This window comes from Nelusetta ayraudi, unplaced genomic scaffold (assembly GCF_046127955.1).
Source record: "Nelusetta ayraudi isolate G7.1 ecotype Tasmania unplaced genomic scaffold, CSIRO-AGI_Nayr_v1 ptg000135l, whole genome shotgun sequence".
NCBI lineage: Eukaryota > Metazoa > Chordata > Actinopteri > Tetraodontiformes > Monacanthidae > Nelusetta > Nelusetta ayraudi.
Window position 1 is genome coordinate 17108206 of NW_027466185.1, and position 20871 is coordinate 17129076.

The window sequence follows — 20871 nt, forward strand, 5'->3', positions numbered from 1 at the left end:
TCAGTTGTGCTGCGGTGGTATAAGAGAGCTGCTGGCTGGCTGGTGCGTTTTCTTACAAAAAACGAGCTATCGAACGCTTCCTGAGACTTAACGTAAAATATCTACCTGACGTGAAGATGAAGAGAGGGGGAGGGATGGGGGAGTTTGCAATACAATAAGAATAATAACCCCCCCACACACAAAACAAAACAAAAAACCCGAGAAAACCGCGTTCAGATCAGCCGCGATATCGACACTGGTGCGTGGCGGCAGTGCGACGCTGTAGCTGCAACTGTTGTTGCAAACAGTTGGTTTTAGTTTTGAACGTTAACATTTTTTTTTATTTTTTTTTTTGGACCCGTCGAACCAGCGGATGGATGCGCCATGGCGGAAGTCGATTTATTCATTCCGATATCGCTGATGATCAGATCCGCGACGTAAAACTCCTCGGCGGTATCGGCGGGAAAATTCGGGAGTGCGCGGTTGTGTATGTGCGGTGCATGCGTGCGGATAAAAAGAACCGGGCAGTGTGTGTGTGTGTGTGTGTGTGTGTGTGTGTGTGTGTGTGTGTGTGTGTGTTTGTGTGTGTGTGTGTGTGTGTGTGTGTGTGTGTGTGTGTGTGTGTTGCGAAGGCTCTCTCGGACCGTTCACTGTGTAAACACGGACAGCGCGGAGAGCTGCAGGACAGAGGAGACGTGGGCAGGGGCAGCGGCGGTGCTGCTGCTGCTGCTGCTGGTGTTGTTGCTGCTGCTCAGTTTTGTGCTCTTCAGCTCACAGCTCACAGCGAGGGGGAGGCGGGAGGAAGTGGGGGAGGGGAGGAAGCTGGTGGGAGACTCGCAAAAACTGTCCGTCCAGCTGCCGCCGCTAGCGTCCAACACCCACGGCGCTCTCTCGAAACAAATCAGCGCCGGGAACGATCGTTACGAAGCCCGTTCCGAAGTACATATGGGCAAAGAAGAAGAAAAATGAAATGAAATGAAATAAAAATGGAGCTCGTTAAATTTTTATTCAGCGCAAATACGCGATCCACAAATTCATTTCATGTGGTAAAGGGAGTGTTTGAAGGCCGAGTTTTGAGGGGGCTTCTGGGATGTTCCGTGGCTGTGGTTATCAGACAGTGAAGAGCAGAGACAGTTAAAAAAAGGAAAAAAAGAAAAAGTTTGAAAGTTTGGCAAGATTTTCGATTCTTGATTCAGCTTAGCGAGGCTAGGGTAGCGGTCACCAGTTTTAACGAGGAGATATTGGGATGGCCGCAGCGAATGTGCTGCTCTAAAATTTTATCAATCAATTAGCATGATTAGCACGATTAGCCTGCCAGCTAGCGCCCCGCAATGACGCGCTGGTCGACAAAAAGCAGAAGTGACTTTGTGCTCCGCTCCAAAAAAAATGATGGTTTACCCTTTAAAGAGCCAAAACTGAGCTAAAAACAAAAAGTATCTAAGCTCGATTGGGCGAAACAATGAATTTCAAACAAGCGCCTCCGTTTCTCGAAGGGGGTGCCCTATTTCTGTTCCTTCCCCGGACGCTGACGTAACGCTGCCCACCAGGTAAACAAAGACACTTTACTACCGATGTCACACTCCTCCGCCGCCGCCGCCAGATGAAAGAAAGAAAGGAGGCAAGGTGGGGTGGCATTATTTTTAGACTCCCCCTACTAAAATGCTCACCGGCTGATTCACAAAAAAAACCCGACCGGCCACTTGTAATTTGTAATAGACGCAGGAAGAAGCGAGAACGTGTTTTGCTGCATGGTTGTGTTGTGGTGGGCGTTCACTGCGGTGCTGCTCTCGTGTCTTGGACCGGTGGTGCTGCTGGAGCAAAAAAGGTCGATACCGAGGGTCTGATTTCCCATAGAAATTCACCAGCGTTGTAAAAAAGGATGGTTTCATCACCTCCTTTACAAACGCTCACAAGTGCTTTTCGTTCTTTGAAGGTGCGGAAGTCGGCTGAGCAATCAGCAAAGAACGATTTACAAATATCCTGATTTTGAAAACAAGCCCAGTTGGTGATCGACCCATCCAGCACTTGTACCCTCGCTAGTCGAGGTCCACAAAGGCCTGAGGCCCTCGAGGATGATTCCCTCTGCTGCATTACGACCAACAATCCTGCCTGGCATTATCATTAACCCCCCGGCCCCCCCCATCCAATTTTGGGACATTTACACACACACACACACACACACACACACACACACACACACATATATATATACATGTATATATACATGTATACATGCATACATGTATATATACATGTATACATACATACATGTATATATACATGTATACATACATACATGTATATATACATGTATACATACATACATGTATATATACATGTATACATACATACATACATGTATATATACATGTATACATACATACATGTATACATACATGTATACATATATATATATATGTATATATATATATATATATATATATATATATATATATATATATATCACATTTTTTCTTTCTTTAAAATCGAGAATTTAGCACAAAAATGAAGGAAAAATGTGTATAGGATAGATTGTCTCTTTGTTGTTGTTATGTTAGTGGAGAGCCTGGTTACTTTCTTTATACATGGTGCCACATTAGTGAGGAAACATGTCTTTGTGGGACGAGCAGCAGCCCGACAGAGTGTGAAAAATGAGCTGAATCTTCTCCCGAAGCCGACAAATGCAGGTTGGAGAACGGGTTGCCATTTTCAAGGGCAGAGGAAGTTGTTAAGAAAAGATTTGAGCACCCAAAACTCAGCTTTGCTGCTCATCCCAAGAATGCATCTTCCTTTCTTACAGCGTCACTTAAACAGGCTTTTTCAAAAACATACAAAAAAGACATAATCTACCAAACACAAGTGTCTTCACTGATGTGCATCTTTAAATTACCTCACCTCATACAGGACGTTAAAAAACACAAGGATTATTGCTGGACTCTTATATCAGACAGCACCATCTTTAGCTTTTAGCTAAATGGAAAGTTCATGAAGAAGCAAGATGAAATCATGTTTTTTTTTTGGTCAAGTTCAGCACCGAGCTCAAGTCACTTCATCTTGGCTTCTTGATGGAACGACCGCGGTCGCACGTTTCGCTCGATTCTACGCCTGCGACCCTCTTCGCGAGATGTCGATGCTGATCGATGGATCGTCTACGGTTCTGCAGTGAAGCGCGTGCGTATATATCGTTGCCTCTCGATGTTTCCCTTCAGTCTGTTCAGCAAGTGGGCCGCGGGTTAAACCAATGATCTTTGGCTCTTCATAGGTTAAAATAAAGCAATGCAGTTTAAAGCCAACATAACGTGAAAAACGTGGAAGTGTGCATTTGTGTGTGTGTGTGTGTGTGTGTGTGTGTGTGTGTGCGTGTGGTGTGTTTTCTGAGTCATTCATTGTTTTAAAAAATAGATCCCGCACAGGAACTGATAAAAAGGCCTGATAGTGAGGGGGAGGAGGAGGAGGAGGGGGAGGAGGGGAGGAGGAGGAGGAGAGAGAGGGAGGTGATGGCAATGAAAGAGGAGAAGTCACTGCCCGGGGAGAGGAAGGGCTTCAGAAGCAGCGTCTCCTTCCCCCCTCGGACAAGCTGAGATAAAATCCAGGAATGTCAGCAGCTCGACCACCTTCCTTCATCCGCGTGCTCTGTCTGGCTGTCTGTCTGTCTGTCTGTGGGCTTCATGTCCTTGGCTTTCCGTCCGTCGGTGGAGCAGCTCACTGGAGGTCACGGTCTTCAAGGTACCTGTACTCGAAGGTGAAGCCCTCCTTCTTCCGTTGGCCCCATTTCTCATAGTCAAAGTAAATGTATGTTCCCTGGAAAAAACATATTAATACATATTAGTCAGTAAATAAGTCAGAGCATGAAAGTGAGGCCAAGTTAATGGTATGTTTCATATGACATCATGTTGAAGTTCCACTTTGAGGCTAGAAATGCCAAAGTGTGTTACGCCCATTGACAATACAAAAATACGGATAAAGCTTCCGGCTTAATAAAGCTCCATTCTATCATTTGACCAGCAGGGACCGCCAGAGTCGGTTGCAAGTAGGCTAAAAAGGACTGTATTCTGAAGCACTATGGTAGTTTGCATGTGAAACCATAGATGCTGCGTAACTGGGGACTCCCTACTCTCGGTCTTGCCGGTAAACTACGGTGGCCTGCGCACCCAAACCAAAATACTTTGTCCACCTTCTTCTTCACTGCCAGCTCAGTGGTCTAGTGGTAAGAGTGTCCGCCCTGAGACTGGTAGGTTGTGGGTTCAATACCAAAGACTGTAAAAATGGTACCCATTGCCTCCCTGCTTGGCACTCAGTATTCAGGGTTGGACTTGGGGCGCTGTTGCCCACCGTTCAGGGGATGATGGGTCAAATTTGGAGGACAAATTTTGCATCCTTTGGGATGTGACAATCAGTGGGACTTTAACCTTTAACTTTGATTCATCTAAAAACGCTGGCCTATTCTAAATATGAAACGCGCTGTCAGGCTGGATTGTCCACACCAGGCTTCCTTAGAGTGATGGTGGTGTAAGGTGGGGGAAGATGACAACTTACTGGAAACAAGATTCCTATATACTGTATATGAGAACCGCTCTATGAAAACCAAAATACTTTAATCGTACTGCAATTATACACTTTTATTGATGTATTTATGGTCAGTATATTAAGCTTTTTAACAATATAAAAAATCATAAACTCAGCCAGACTTTACACACTGGACCTTGAAGGAAGCTTCTCTGCTCTGCATCAAAACTCAGAAACTGTTTGGATGTGTCGAGCATAAAGCAAAAAAAAAAAAAAAAGTGCGCCCACCTGCTCAAACTCATCGGTGATGGTCTTGGGTTCCTCGTGCCTCTGGAACCACATCATGTACTTAGTGTGGAACCTCCACGACTGCTTCTTCAGGGCTTTGGCTGCCAGATACTGGGCCTTGGTGCCCTGCAGACCGGAGAGCAGGACGAAGAGGGGAAGTCAGAAAAATGGCCAACAGCGGCAAACGGCACAGTGCAAGAGTACTGAGGAGGTGACATGGAGACGATTCTGTGAGCAGTGACGCGTCGTGATTATTTTTCTCGCGACAACTTGTAGCCCTCGCTACCTTTAGTTGTTTTGACTGAAACTATGATAAGAACACACGAGATGGAAGCCTGCTCCATCCCAAAAGAGCCACAGGTTAATTCCAAGTCCTCCGATATTTGTGGAAGATGAAGAAGTGACCTTTTGCTTGCTTCCCAAAAACGTTGCATGGGGGCAACTTCTTACCATTGTTATTTGTTTATTCATAAAATTCAAAAGTTTTGTTACAGCCGTGTCTTACAAAAAAATAAGAGTAGCCATAATATGATAATGGAATGCAGACCTGGGCAAAGTACGGCCCGCGGGCCACAGCCAGCCCGCTGCATGTCTCTGTCAGGCCCGCGTGAGGCCAGTCATAAATTACGCGACCTACCCGTCGATTGCGAAGGCCGTTAGACTCGACCGCATGGAGAGAGAGAGAGTGAAACTATAATAAACAGAATGAACCTACCTCCAGGTAGTAAAAAATGAAGAAGAGCGTTTCTGTAGAAAGCCTCTGGTAAAACTCTACAGTGTCGGAGTGGGGTGGCGGCACCTGGTGGTGGAAAGGCAGGGTGGGGCACGGGTTCCTCATCAGGTACTGCCTGCAAGATTCACAGGGAGGGAGCGACGGTGAGGCACAAAGCGTGAAGAGGGCAAGAGAACCAATGTGTGAGGGCTCAGTTTGCTGTGCGTGTCCGGATGAATGATAATGTTCCGTCTGCAACACTGGAGTCTAGGGTGAGAAATACAGACTGTCGCCTTCCTAAAGTAATGGCCTCCGAAGTCTGCGTTTCTTAACTGGTGGGTGGCTGAGCTGTTTTGATTGGGTCGCAACTCCGTTGCTTCGCAGCCCGCCCCCCCCCCCCCCCCCCCCCCACAGTTAAGCTACGTTTCACTACCAGAAACTTTCATCCGTTCCGAAATCTGCACTTTTCTTTGCAAGAGCTCAAATATCCCGAAGACTCTCGACTGCACCGCTCAATAACTCCTTAACAGAACTTAAATTGGTTGCAGACGACATAATAATGGTTTTAAAAGCTAGAGTGACTCAGCACCGAGTCGGGTCTCAGGGGAAAATAGAATTCTGCGCTAGTCTGAGCCGTTTTCCGACCCATTTGTAACACAAAAAGGCATTGGATTAACCTTTTTGGGTGCAATTAACATTTCCATTAGCCACACAAATCGACAGATTTGACAGGGGGGGGGGAGAAACTTTTCCCCGTCGCGCCGCGTGAACTTTTCCATCGAAAGCAAGTATTTTTAGGACTGTATCAAACCCACATTGTCCGTTCCATTTCCATTAGGCTGTTAGCCGGGTCAGTGGGTACCAAAAATACCCATTCCTGTCCCACTAACACTTCTGAGACTGAGGAGTGCCTCGTCTGACTAAACACTCCTCGTGCAAATCCATACAAGTCAGTGATATGGGAAAAATCCAACAAGGTAAAAATAAACATTAGCAAAAATAAATAAATAAATTTAAAAAAAAAAAATGCAGAACGCCTGTCCTGTGTTGGCAGAGGCGAAGCGTCTGTACGTGTGTGTTCTTTTAGCTGTAATGCCACAAAACACACACACGACGCTGCAGGACAAGAGGGTTTAAGTGTTGTGAATTTAAATGTCAATTGTACCTGTGTGGGCAGAGAGCGTTGTGCAGAGAACCAGCATGATGATGTGTTCTGTAATTCTGCACGCTGTGTGTGTGCGCGTGTGTGCGCACGTGGTTGGACTGCATGACTGCACCCAGATAAATGACACATTATTCCTGGTATTAAGTGCACTACAGCTGATTAGTCCTGTGGATGCCTGATGTCGGCGAGATGCTGAAAGCCATCGAGTGAAAATCTTTGCATAACAAGAAGCTTTCTGAGGTATCAAAGTCCCCTTCAATTCTCTGCGTCTGCTACTTCATTTACAGATCAGTCGTTTGAGGAGGGATATTTTAGAGGGATCCGACTTTCCCCAATGAACACGTTGAATTTCATTCAAGACAATGGTGGCACGTTACACTGCCGAGTGGGACCGGCACGACATATTTCTGACACTGATTTGTCAGTGCGTGCACGGTGAGGAGACACGCAGACGGTGTACGTCACCTGATCCTCTCCGAGTCGGACGGGTGGGGCATGTGGGTCCACGCCGCCTCCTCCATGGCCTGTTGGTAGAGGTGGTCTTTGGACAGGGGCACGGGACCCAGGGGGCACACCCCCAGCGACGGGGGGATGCTGACCTCCGACAGGGAGGACTGAGGTGTGGACTGGGGGCCCGACGGGGCCGTAGTGCTGCTGGGGAAGATGTCTGGGCGGAAGAGCGGAGACGCCCAGTCAGAAACTGAAAAAATGAAAAGGCTAAAGAGTCTTTCTTCCTCATTGCCATCAGGCTCCTGAACAGAGAGGAGCCACAATCACGTCTAACTCATCGCTTTCCACTTTATATTGAAAAATTAGATTAAAAAAAAAAATCTTTTTCTTTTTGTTATTGTATTTATAAATTTTATATATAAATGTAAATATATATATATATATATATATGTATACATATATATATATATATATATATATATATATATATATATATATATATGTATACATATATATATATATATATATGTATATAAACACACATCTATTTTTTGTATATACAAAAATGTCAGTATATGTATGTATGTATGTATGTATGTATGTATGTATGTATGTATGTATGTATATTATATTTTATATTCTTATGTATGTCTAAATATAAATATTATTAATGTAGATATATGTATATGGCTATTTTTTTGCAATTGCATTTTTGTTTTTGCGGTTGTAGTTTTATTTTATTATTACATATTGCATTTCCTATTATGTAAAGGTACAGTGTGTGAAATTTGGCTTGATGCTTTATCACTCTTCCAGAGGTAAAAGCTTAACATTCTGCCCATAAATACGTCAATAAAAGTGTACACTCGCAGTACAATAAAGGTCATTTGGTTTTACTTACCCTAGGAGCAGTTCTCACATATATAAGAATGTACATAAAGCAAGTGTCTTGCTCCTAGTTAGCTGCAATCTGGCACCGCCATATTTTAAGGAAGCCGGCCTTACAGCGAGCTAAATACGAAAGGCGCTGTCAGGCAGTCTTCCTTAAACATTTCACACACTGGATCTTTAACTCTGCATCATTGTGGAATTCCACTGCACAGAGAAACTTTTTTTTTTCCCACTGTAAGTGACAATAAACCAGGTAAAGGATAATTCCGCAGTGAGGAGGGAGGGAAGGCCTCAGAGGTGGAGGCTGTTTTTCTTTTGAGATTCGAGAGGTGTGTCGAGAGTGGGAGGCAAGTTAACGTTGTGCTTCATTAAACTACTGCATTTCAATTGCGGCTGCGCGGCGGAGACCCGTCTCTCTCTCTCTCTCTCTCTCTCTCACTGGTGCTTTGAGCGGTGCGTTACCTGAGGTGAGGTGCAGGGAGGACACGTCTCCCTCCATCCCTGAGCTGAGTGCCGCTCGCTCGGCCATGGACTTGAGGCTGCTCAGAGGCTCCTGGGGCTGCTGAGGGCCACACAGAGGAGAGACTGGTGAGAAACACTGACTCCACCTGGGCACGCGTGTGCACGTCGAGGGAGGAGACCAACAATGAAGCGTGTCAAGCAACACACACACACACACACACACACACACACACACACACACACACACACACACACACACACACACACACACACACACACACACACACACACACACGTTTGGGCTCACTGACTCATTTCTGCATTGAGCGTCACTGTAAGCAGCTTCATGGAATAATCTACTGGAATGCTGTAAGAACATTACTAGTGAATGAATGTCAGTCAGGATGTGCTGAACATATTATGGGATGGCTTTGGCAGTTGTTGCCTTGACTGTCTCATTGAATGTGATTGTAGAGAATATACATCAAGTGTGCAGAAGTTGAATGCTTTTAAATTTATATTTATATATACATATATATATATATATATGTATGTATATGTATATATATATATATATACATATATGTATATATGTATATATACATACATACATATACATATATACATATATATACATATATATACAGTATATGTGTATATATTGCAGGTTGTTCTACACGTAATGTTCAAAGAACCGCGAGTGAAACGTTTGCTCCACAAATCCAGAGATCAATAAAGCCAAGCCAACCTTTTTACCGTTACTGATACTCGTATCCCAATTATGACAGAGAAACTGCTGTACTGCTTACTGCTGGGATTTTGGAATTGCTTTTAGACGTGTGATCAAAGAGAGGTCAGCTGAAAGCTGTTGGCGCACAGAGGAACAAATCAAGTCGTCGGTGCCTTGCACACAGACAAGTACAAATAAAATATACTGAAGACACACACACACACACACACACACACACACACACACACACACACACACACACACACACACACACACACACACACACACACACACGGCTTCAGTGTAGATCGGTGAAAATTCATCAGCAGACCAGGACAGTTCTTTTTTCTTTTTTTTTCTTTTTGGCCCGACTACTTAACAGTCGCAAATTAGACCAAATAGTCAGCGCTCGGATTTCACCGTCAGAAGCACTGATTAATTTCCAGCGAGCAAGTGGTTTCCAACAAATTGCCAGGCTGCTGGGGATTGAGAGACATCAAGGATATCAAGTTGCCTTTGTAAATAATACAGCCTGCAAACAAACCTCAGTATTGTGTCAACAAATCCTAAATTGAAGACGAGGGAAAAAGCACCTGCATTGTTCGCGCCTGCATGTTTATTGACGGCTGTTTCAAAGGTTTCTCGTGCTTTTGTGATGTACTGTATTGCTCCAAGAATCAGTCTCGAGTCCCCAAATGCTCACAACTGCACACCACACTTGGAAAAACCTCTCAAATGTGGCTGAAAGGTTTCGACGCTTTCATGAGGTGGTTTTTCCAGACGTATCCATTTCGAGGTACATCGCTAAAGTGTCATGGAAACACTTTTTTGCACATTTATGCGTCAGCGGACGTGACGTTCGGGGTCATGTGACCGGTTCACTGACCAGTAAAAATGGCGCGTTGGGTAGTTTAAAACATCACTGTAACGTCTTTTTGCACATTGAAACAACAAAACAAAAAATAGTGCAGAGCGAGCCTGGTGCCCTCGTGTTCTCACCTTGATGATGTCGGAGGACTGCGAGTAGGAGAGAGGCCCGTTCAGAAGGCTGCTGGTGCTCGCCGTTTTGGCCTCGCTGTAGAAGGCCGGAGACGGGGAGCTGGAGGACAGAGTCAGACACCCCAGTAGACTGGGACCAGTGTCCTTCCTGGGGACGGGACGACAAGGACGGTGGATGGGAGAGATGGAGAGTAGAGACGGTATTGTTAATAATAATGAGAAAAAAAATTAAACATTTTGAAATATATTTTTAGGTATTTTTTTTTTGTTGCTTATGCAGATTAATGGAATTGGCTTATATATATATATATATATATATATAAAAATATATATATATATATATATATATATATATATATATATATATATATATATATATATATATATAAATATATATATATATATATATACACATATATATACATATATATATATACATATATATTTATATATATATATATATATATACATACATATATATATATACACATAGTACACAGTACATAATACACAAGTACACATACATACATGTATGCATGTATGTACGTGTACTATGTATTGTATGTATGTATGTATGCACATACACATAAATATGTATATTTATTTCGTAACACTAATGTCTTCAAATAAACCAACAAAGACGGTGGATAGGACATCCAGGTTTGTGTGCAAAGGCCACAGTAGCTCACTGGCAAGCGCAGGAGAAAGAGCGCCGCAATCTCAATGCAATGCAACCACTTGATGTCGCCATTTCTGCACCAAATCTTCAAATGTTACACACTATAAAGTCGTAGGGTCAAGCTTTCTTTTCAACTGCACGGTGGATTTCTGACGCGAAAGACAATTGCGAATCGTGCTCCGTCATACTCACGGCTGATTGGCTGTGGAGTTCAACAATGAGGGTTGGCTGCTTTGCGATTGGCTGGCACTGTTGAGGGCGGAGTCGGACGTGCTGTCTGCTACTATAGCACTGTAACCTAAGAGAGTACGAAATAACCGAACATGATGGAGAGTCAAAATTCAGGTTGTGCTACGATTCTGAGTGACAAACAAGAGTTTTCTGCGAGAAATTGGCAGCAGTCCTGTTAAATCAGTCCATTTCGCAGCTTGTCCGATACTCACTAGTGCTCTAAGTAGTAAGTTAGTAATTTCCTCTCTATCAGACACACTGGCTTGTTCTTAACTGATGGAACACCCGTGTGTCTGACAGAGAGGAAACAACCAGACTTGAAGTAAAGCAAAGACCAGGCGTGGGCAAACTACGGCCCGGGGGGCTATACATGGCCCGTTGATCTTTTTAATCCGGCCCGCCGAACTTGAGGAAATGGTATTAATAGTAAGTTAGTCATAAAATAACACTCTCTCGACAAAACACTATACAAATAATAGAGCCCACTGTGGCCCCACCAGTCAAAAACTTTGCCCACTCCTGCCACAGACGCAACCAACATTTCAGAGTGACTCACTGGTGCTACCGTTTGGCTTCTGCTGGCTCGGCGGCCTGATGGGGAGCGTGCCGCCTCCCGCTGATGATCCCGAGCTGCCCACGTTACTCCCGATAACGCCCACGTTGCTGCCCGGCGCCAGCCCGCCACCCACCGGGCTCAGCGACATGAGGGAGGACGGACCTCCGCCGCCCAGGCCCAGGATCCCCCCGCCGGGCGCCGAGGAGCCCAGCAGGCCCGCCGTGGAGGATGTGGGCCCGCCGACCGTGACGCCCCCGAGGGAGCCCGGCAGGCCGCAGCCGATGGCGTTGGAGCCGGCCGCCTGGGCATAGGGCGCCGTCTGGGTGGCGCCCGAGAGGAGGCTCGCCATGGTGCTCAGGGACGCCGGCATCCCCGACAGGCCCAGGCCGGCCGACGCTGAGCTGCTGGCGGCCACTTTGCCCAGCGAGAGGCCCAGGCCCAGGCCCAGGCCCAGGCTGTTGGAGGTGGACGGCAGCCCCGGTAGAGCCTGCGACGGGGCGCTGGAGGTCAGAAGCCCCTGAGTGCTGCTGCTGCTGCTGCTGTTGCTGCTGGGGTCCAGGGGAGAGGAGGCAGAGACCAGGTAGCTGCTGCTGTTGCTGCTGCTGCTGCTGCTAGTGGGTGGCATGGAGTTGGAGGCGGTTGGGGAGCTGACAGAGTTTTTGGCCTGTTGCTGTTGCTGCTGCTGCTGCTGATGCGTGTACAGGTGCGGCGGCTGCTGCTGGGTGACGTTGCTGTAGCTGCTGGCCGACGTGCTGGATAGGAGACCCCCTGAGTTGGTGTGATGATGGCTGTTGCTCACCGAGGTGCCGCTGCTCCCCCCTCCACCGGCGATGGTGGCCATAGAGACCAGCGAGGACGAGGTCAGTCCGGAGACGGAGGAGGCAGAGGAGGAGCAGGACGAGGAGGAGGAGGACGAAGAGGACGAGGAGGAGGAGGAGGACGAGGACAGCGACGAGGAGGGGTTTCCGTTCTTCACCGGCGACTGAGGAGGAGCAAACGCATCAAATCATGAGTAAGAATTCAGTCTCGATGCACCCTTACGAGGTGAGAAGATTCCATCCTTTACAACAAATATGCACTTTGTGAGGTCACAAAGGGTGCTGATACGTCAGTAGCTGCATTTCCATTCAGTTTTTTTTTAATAGAAGTAAAATTGTTATTTGCAGGCCGTAATTCTTGTCAAATCTCGTCCCGCGAGACCCCACTTTGAGGAGGATGGAGGTACAAAACATTTTGCGATAAAATGGTTGACTTCTTTTTAACAAGCAGGTGCCTTCAGACTGACCTGACTTACTTCGCTGTCTGTCGATCGACCCCTCTTCTTGTCATCTTCCGAGTTTTCCTATAAAGCACAACATCGAGAGGAAGGTCAGGGCACAGGGAACGATGCTTCTGGCTTCTAATTGTCTGCTATCTTGCACCGTCATGTTTTTAAAGGAAGCCTGTTGCGGACAGTCCAGCCCGCCTGATAGCGTTTAGAATTTAGGATGAACGTTCGTACCCTCAAATAAACCAACGAAAAAGAACGTTGACGAGTTTGTGCTCACAGCCCACCGTAGTTCACTGGCAAGCTTGGGAGAGGGAGGGTACAGTCCCTAGAGGTACTTAGGTAAAAGAGCGCTGCAATGTAAAATGTGACCCCTCGATGTCGCTGTTTCTTCTTAAAAATCTCCAAATATTACACACAATCTTTAAAAACATGGCCCTGCTGGCACACAATAAGAAACTGATGACAAAAAAAAGTTCTTTACGACACCGGTAACCTCCAGAGGCTCATTTAAAGGTAAACCTGCCGTGAATCGCAGGAACATTTGCGCACAGTCCGTTGCTTTCACTCGCTGGCGTGACAGCGGGCGTTTGACGGAACCACGCCCTCTATTCAGACACGCTGGATTTATAATAACTGCTCTCTTAATGAACGGGTACGTGGGTGTTGAGGACGAACCGATGATATAATGACGACAATGAGAGCAGACGCAGGGCTCGACAAAAAGACGCAGGAGTCGTTCTCCGACATTTGTGTTCCGAAACGACGCAATTGTAGTAATAATACATTATTACGGCAGTTGTGCCAAATTTAACGGCTCTCTTTAGAGGGCTGACAGTGGATTGTTTCTCGTGGCAAAACTGTAGTTTTACAACTTTCACTTTTCAGAGCAAAATGAGCAGATAACCTCTGACGGCCTGAAGGTCTAAATGACTGTTTTACTGTGTGTCATGAAAAATACAGACACAACTGGTGCTACCCTGTGCTGAACATGTCAAACAGACATGGAACAAAAAAAATGTTTAATTTCTTTTTTGGCTTTACCGTGGTGCAAGTGGCGGGCGAGGGCGGGATGGGCGAGGATGAGGTGGTGGAGGTGGGCGTGCTGCTGGAGTGCTGGAAGATCTCGTCCTCCAAGTGCGAGTGTCCTGGCGGCGAGGTGGCGACGAGAGTCTGAGCTGCAGGGGGCCAACAGTTGAGCAAAGAGTTCAACAACACAGGCGAGGGTCCAAAAGCACCGACTAAACACTGGACAGCAACTCCAGAGGCGGTGGGCAACACGAGCAGCAGTATGGACGCTGATATAAACAGCCGCTGATGCTACAACATCTTAAAAGCCTTGAAGAGAAAGTTTGTGAAAGTCTGGCCGTCCTGTTATCCTGTTTCATTTTGGGTTTTTTCACATACATACATATACATTTTTTTTATTTTATATATATACATATATATATATATATATGTATATATATATACATACACTACACATATCTATAAACGCACACACATATGTATATATATATATATATATATATATATATATATATATATATATATATTTTTTTTTTTTTTTTTTTTTAAGCTAATTAATTATTGAACATTTTATGGCATGGCAAGTCAAGCTCTGCGATCTTGCAAGAGCAACAAATGCAGGTGGCGCTGTTGAGAGACAAGTGGATGATTTTTTTTTTTTATTCAGCACTACGCTACAAAATACTTTCACTGGGTGATATTCTTTAACTGTGTGAAATTCAAACATGGCAATGAGGAATAAATACGGGACGGAACTATCCCTCTCATTTCAGCTCTGCGTCTACTTACGGATGTCTTCCAGGTCCAGGTCATCATAAAGGAACTCGTTCTCCTCAAAGTCTGGATCTTGCGATGAGTCTAGATAGTACTCCACATCGTCCTTCACACAGAGAGAAAGCACACACCATCTATTACTCAGCCTGCTATGGAAAAAGACTTTAGGTTTCAGATTTACTCAAGTCTTGTGCTGAAATATTTCTAATATTTCGAGTTTCTAATTTTTTAGATTAAAGACAAGAAGGTATTTTCTTTTGTGTTTATGTAGTTACATGTATGACTTATATTGTTTGATAGTGCTGTTAAATTTCCATTCAAAAAATTCTAAAGATTTAAGGACGTTTCATAATTCTTTCCTTCAAATTGACTCATTCAAATCATGACACAAGCTGCTGTTGTCAGGTTTTAACGGATGGCATAAACACAAACATGAATTGAAAACAGCCTCTCTTGTGCGGGAAGATAATGCCGGTTTAATGAGGAGATGAACAAACCTTGATTTTCCTGATGGAATCCACCTGCACAGAGTCATTGTCCAGCATCCTCAGTATGGTCTCCAGCATCCTGATGTGGTGACGGTGCTTCTCGATGAACTTCTTCAGCTCCTCGATTCGGTCCTGCTTCTGTACAAGACGCAATCAGCGGAAAACATTGACTTTTTTAAATTCAAATACATGAAATGTGTTGGTCGTAAACAGCAGCTTCATAACAACAGAAGACTCACTTTGGTCAAGAAATCTCCTCCTCATAACATAGGTGTACCAGAAATCTTTTAGAAGATTTAGAATTATCTGTGGTCAACTCCATGATTCAAATACACTTAAATCATCATATTCAGCAGGTTGAGGATTTAAAGGTTAAATGTATAATATGGAAATTGGAGATTTTGAAGGAAAAACCAGTGACATCAAGTGGTGGCATTTCAGATTGCAGCGATCTTTCACCCTCCCGCCCTCCCTCTCCTGAGCTTGCCAGTGAACTACGGTGGCCTGCGCACCCAAACCTGGATACCTCGTCCACCTTCTTCTTTGTTGGTTTATTTGAGGACGAGAGTGTTCACCCTAATTACAAAATGCGCTGTCAGGCAGCTGGATTGTCCACCCCAGGCTTCCTTAGAAATATGGCAGTGCAAGATGGCAGCAAACTGGGAGCAAGAGCCTTGTTCTGTGTATATTCTTATCTATGAAAACCAATCCAAAAGTTCGGAAAACCAAATGACTTTCATTGCACTGCGATTATACACTATAAGTTATGCATTTATGGGCAGTATATTAAGCTTTCATCAATACACACTGGACCTTACATGCAAAACATACCACGACCCAAATCAATAATGTTGAGTGAAACCTTAAAAAGTTAACATGGAGGGCCCATAAAGTAGTCAGAGTTAATAATGAGAAAAGGAAGTCCATAAATTTTAGAGGGTGAGGTCATGAGGCGGCGCTACATGTGCACTTTATGGCTTTATGCATTATATAACATCGCCACACCACCACTTCTTGCCTTCAATATTTAATTGTAATTCTCAGCTGTTAATTCATGCATATTTTGAAGCACTTTGGTCTCATATATTTTGTATTTTTGTTGTGTTAACTCTGTACGTCTCCCTATATATTCGGCCTCTCAGAGCTGTTGGCACAAACTGGGCACACACGGACGCCTCCTGCAGCCCACGAGCACAGCCAGTGAGTAACTGTGTCACTTCGCACACTGGCTGAACTAGTTGATTGTTGCCGCTGAGAAACACAAAAGGCCGAATGTTTTTCCACGCGCAGTGTCCTGCCGAGGTCAGTGAAATCAGCCGAGCGGAAGCGTGTCACATGTTTTGTCACGACAACACGCGTGTGGGTGCTGCGTTGGCACATGACGGCAGCACGAGGAGGGTCGTTGGATGAATGAGTTTTTCACTAATTCATGACAGAAACACCATGTTTGTGGTCGGGGAGTATTTGTAATTTATTAATCAGCCTTACACTTAGCTTAGCACTTAAAAGACCAGATGCTAATAACACCAATAGATAGTGCAGTGTCCCTGCTGTAACATTTGAAATAAAAAGGTGTTTAAATTTAAGGTTTAAGTGTGTAATATCTGAAGATTTTTAAGAAGAAACAGCAACATCATGTGGTTGCATTTCAGATTGCGCCGCTCTTTTACTTAAATCCTCTTAAGGACTTAGTACCATGGACGTATTATAACAACAAGATACCAGGCTGGCAATCAGCACGCTGATTTTTCCCAGTGGCCACTTTGTGGTACTGCAGCAAAAAAAAACAAAAAACAATGGGCCCAAAAAGCATTTTTTCCAGATTGAACAAATACCAAAATATCTTGCCGTGACGGCACCAAACTTTGATTTTCCATTTTTCATTTCTGCTGATTCAAATCAGGATTTTCTCCAAATCAAGTTTTTCCCCGTCCTTTGGCGCGACGTCGTTTGCACAAATGTTGCATTTTACTTTACTTTGAAATGAAGTGGAGCCTCACTTCAGACTCCTTTGGCGTTACGCATCACTCAGACGTCAGGCAAAAGTTTGCGGTTTCTTAGGTTCACGCTTCTAAAATGCCAACCGCCAGCGTCTTCAGATCCTGACACAATGACTGTTGATCCTTATCAATATTTGCTTTCTAGGACATTGGAATTTTGTCAGTGAACTACTGTGGCCTGCGAGCACCGAGCGATGATTAATTTTTAGACATTCGGTAGAACCACAGCAATTTCGGGCGGTGGCACAAATGTACCGAAGTTCCAGCCGGAGTCACTTCCTGCTTTTGAACCGCAGCTAAGCACGGTGATTGGTCAGAGACAAACCTTCAACCTTCAAGACAACTTTTCAACTATTGTTTTGAGTTTTTCAAGATGGCTCCACTCGGAATATCCCATCGCGTGACTGAAATGTCAGGCACCACGTCGGTAGACAGAAGCAGACGGTAAAGAGTATTTTAACTTTTTTCCTCCTTGCCTCGTGCAACTCACAGAACTGAAAGTCACGCCAGCACTTCACAGATACATGTCTTATAAGATCCTGCCCAGAGGGATGCGCTCCTACGCTTTTGGCTGGCTCAACTAACTGCACAGGCATTAGACAAAAATAAATCCATCCGAGTCTCATTTAACAAATAGTAATAATAAAAAAAAAAAAAAGGTCTTTCGCAATTGATGGAGAAAGCGATCTCGTTCTCCGAAAGAGTCGGCCGCAAATATCTTGCGGTGACATAACATCGCAGGTAAAAAGGTAAGAGGCCGTAGGCTGGAGGCTGCCCGCTTCAAATCATCCAAAATAACACGAGAACATCAGAACTTCTTCCACGCCAGGCTTCAGGGGAGGAATTCAGAGAGAAAAAGTCAAGTGAGGGAGGTTTATCCTCATCACGGCAGACGCAGGCGATAAAGAGGAGGGAGACAGACCGACCGACCGACCGCTCGGTTGGAGAGGAGAGAGGGAGATAAAGAGTAACCCCACCCCCATAGAGGGAGAAAAGATTCCGGAAGAACCGAGCACACAGGAGTGTTGGTATGTAGGTATTTTCATGCACCTGTATCTGATGTGTTGTGTCTGTGTGAGTATCTTTGTATCTGGGCAATCTGAGGAAGTGTTGGGTTTTAGGTTGGGTTGGATTGGGTGGAAATGGGGGAATTGATTTGTGACTTATGGTTGTTGTATGGTGTCTGGGCCCCTGTTCATAAGCTGCTGGTATCTTCTGGGGAGCTCCACTTTTATAAAAGTACTTTGACTGAATGCTATTTGTGTTTATATTTCAATTGATTTGTAAAATAAACTGAAACTGAACTGAACTGAAGAACGCAAAGATCAGGGGTGTGTGTGTGTGTGTGTGTGTGCGCCTGTGTGTGCTTGTGGTGCAACACTGACCTCCTTATCTCCTTTCTTTTTCCTCGTCTGGACTGAGAGTGACTCCACTTCGCTCTCGAACTGGTCCACCTGCATGTTCAACGTGTCTATCGTGTTCTGGGGAAAACAGGCACAGGGTTCAAGTCACTGATGAGTTGCTTTCACTCGCACCAAAGTACTGAGGCGCACTGCTGCCACCCCAGAAGAAACAGTAGCGGGAGAAGGTTTTTGGGCAACCCTTCGTATGGGGATATGTCGCATTAACAATCACTCTTGAGTGAATTGATTACTGAAGAAAACTGAACCACACTGCTGCAAAATTACTACAGGAGAGAAATCTTGCTGTGAAATTTTGAAATCACTTTCAAATCAGGGCTCCTCCCTGTCAGCGGAGCAGCAGAAGAAATCTTTTGGATGGGCAACAAAAGGGCTTCAAGGGCCAAAGCAGTTCAGTTTATTACCTGTTGTAAAAAAAATCTAAATCAAAATTCACCAAGCGTGCAACAAAAAAACATCACCTTTTACTATTTAATTGTATGCAGATGGACTCTTTGACAGACGCAGGAGTATTGGAGAACAAAAGCCGAACGTGACTGCAAGTGCCTATTTAAGCATCGCCATAAAACTTTTACATGTGTGTTGAGAAAAATATCATTTTAATTAGAATTTTATGGAAACAGCATATTTCAACTCCCCCAAAAAATAAGCTTGTACACTTTACAGCCTTGTTAATTTGCAGTTAAATCCCCAAATGGAAACATGGGGCACCAGCGTTTTTGTGTGTTTAAGCTGTAAAACAATAGCTGAACTTGTTCTACACTTCACAAAGATTCTGCCAAACTCACCGTTAGCCACATCCCAACATCCTCCTTCTCCTTCTGGGCCGGGTCCACCTTCTGGGCCAGGCCCAGCCCTTCTTTCGAGTAGGCTTTCGTCTTGGTTTCGCGTTCCACTATTTTGAACCGCTCCATTTGCTGCAACGGCACAAATGCACACAAGCGGAAGAGGAAACTTAGTAATAGTTCAACAGAGGCTTTAAAAAGAGCTTTTTTTTCACACATTGCAGCGGTAAATTAACTACTTACACATGGAAACAGCGCATCATAAAAAAAAGTCACCTTGAGCGGATTCAGGAAGTTCTCAAAATTTGGCTGTCGCTCCGAAAAATAGCCCCTGTTATATAAACACTAATAATAGATTTAAAAACACGTGTTAAACACAGCGGCACAGACGGTATCAATCGACACATTTGGTTTAACTGGTCAGCTTTTATTCCGAGTGGTTCCCGAACTCCTTGTCTTGTCTGTCTTCAAGGCAGTGGTTCATTCCTTTAAACATATTGAATGGATTAATCTTAAACTGCTGCGGTATTGCGGAATTTGCACAAACCTTTATGAGAAAAGGCGAAATTAGCCACAAGCAGCTAGAAGTGTTTGAGTCATGTGAAAGAAAACATGCAAAGCTTCACACTTCTCACATTTCAGTCGGTACTGTAAATGTACCTTGGTACTGGCATTGGTATTGGTACCCAGCCCTACAAAAAGGCGCCTCATACTCTCATTCACAAAGGGAGCGGGTGAGGTGAAATCATGTGAAATGAAGCCTTCGGTTCTCTTCACCGACACCTTTTTTTTTTCTTCTTCTTTTTTTAAAAACCAACTCGGCGCCGATGGAGCCCAGCAGCTCGACGGAGCAAAAATAAAAGGAGGCCTTGCGCAGGAGAAGACACTGGGGAGATTGGCTGTTACTGAGACGGTAAGAGGAGGAGCGGTGATTACAGCCGACCCCTACCCAGACATGTCCCTCATCCTCAGAGACCCCCGAGGATGTGACTGCAAATTGTAACATTCGTTTTACAAGTCCTGACTCATCTCTCTGGGTCACGTCCTGTCTCTTTGAGCAAACATGGAAGAGATTTTGATGTTCCAATTTTTTTTTTTTTTTTTTTTTACAAGAGACATTCTAAACAAAAGCTAATAGTTTCCTGCAGGAATTATGACACTGCGTGTCTTTCCTGTAATCACCGCCGAACGACCAAACCAGGCGGGAAGTCCAACAAAGTGGCTTTTCAGGGATGAAAAACCGGAGGGATTTGGCGAGTCGCTCGCAGCCCCTCGCTGTGTGGGCAGGTGGCTCACATTCACTTCCACTCAATACCCTCATCAGAGTCTCATGCGGCTGCACCACCAGGCAGCCACACAGCCAGGCAGGCAATGGGTACTTATGCTGAAGTAAAGAGATGATGGATTTGAAACCAGCCTCCCGAGTCTCTGCCTGTTACCCCCCACCAAACTCTCTCTG

At 44.8% G+C, this 20871-nt stretch overlaps 1 protein-coding gene across 4 annotated transcripts in view; it reads right to left on the reverse strand.

The window, feature by feature from the left end:
- Positions 1-3642: 3642 nt before the first annotated feature.
- Positions 3643-20871, reverse strand: part of LOC142905055 (CCR4-NOT transcription complex subunit 3-like) — a 28457-nt gene continuing 11228 nt past the window's right edge. The window contains exons 6-19 of one of the 4 annotated variants that reach the window (XM_076051536.1): positions 19416-19544; positions 18592-18687; positions 15216-15344; positions 14734-14824; positions 13960-14093; positions 12943-12990; positions 11649-12630; positions 11054-11159; positions 10183-10330; positions 8454-8553; positions 7116-7317; positions 5489-5621; positions 4774-4899; positions 3643-3780 (exon numbers count right to left, since the gene is read on the reverse strand). In XM_076051536.1, coding sequence (XP_075907651.1) covers positions 3682-3780; positions 4774-4899; positions 5489-5621; positions 7116-7317; positions 8454-8553; positions 10183-10330; positions 11054-11159; positions 11649-12630; positions 12943-12990; positions 13960-14093; positions 14734-14824; positions 15216-15344; positions 18592-18687; positions 19416-19544 — 2523 coding nt within the window. In that variant the 3' untranslated portion in view covers positions 3643-3681. Of the gene's footprint in view, positions 3781-4773; positions 4900-5488; positions 5622-7115; positions 7318-8453; positions 8554-10182; positions 10331-11053; positions 11160-11648; positions 12631-12933; positions 12991-13959; positions 14094-14733; positions 14825-15215; positions 15345-18591; positions 18688-19415; positions 19545-20871 lie in introns of all 4 variants that reach the window. The other 3 variants (XM_076051538.1, XM_076051535.1, XM_076051534.1) reach the window with 3 other exon arrangements.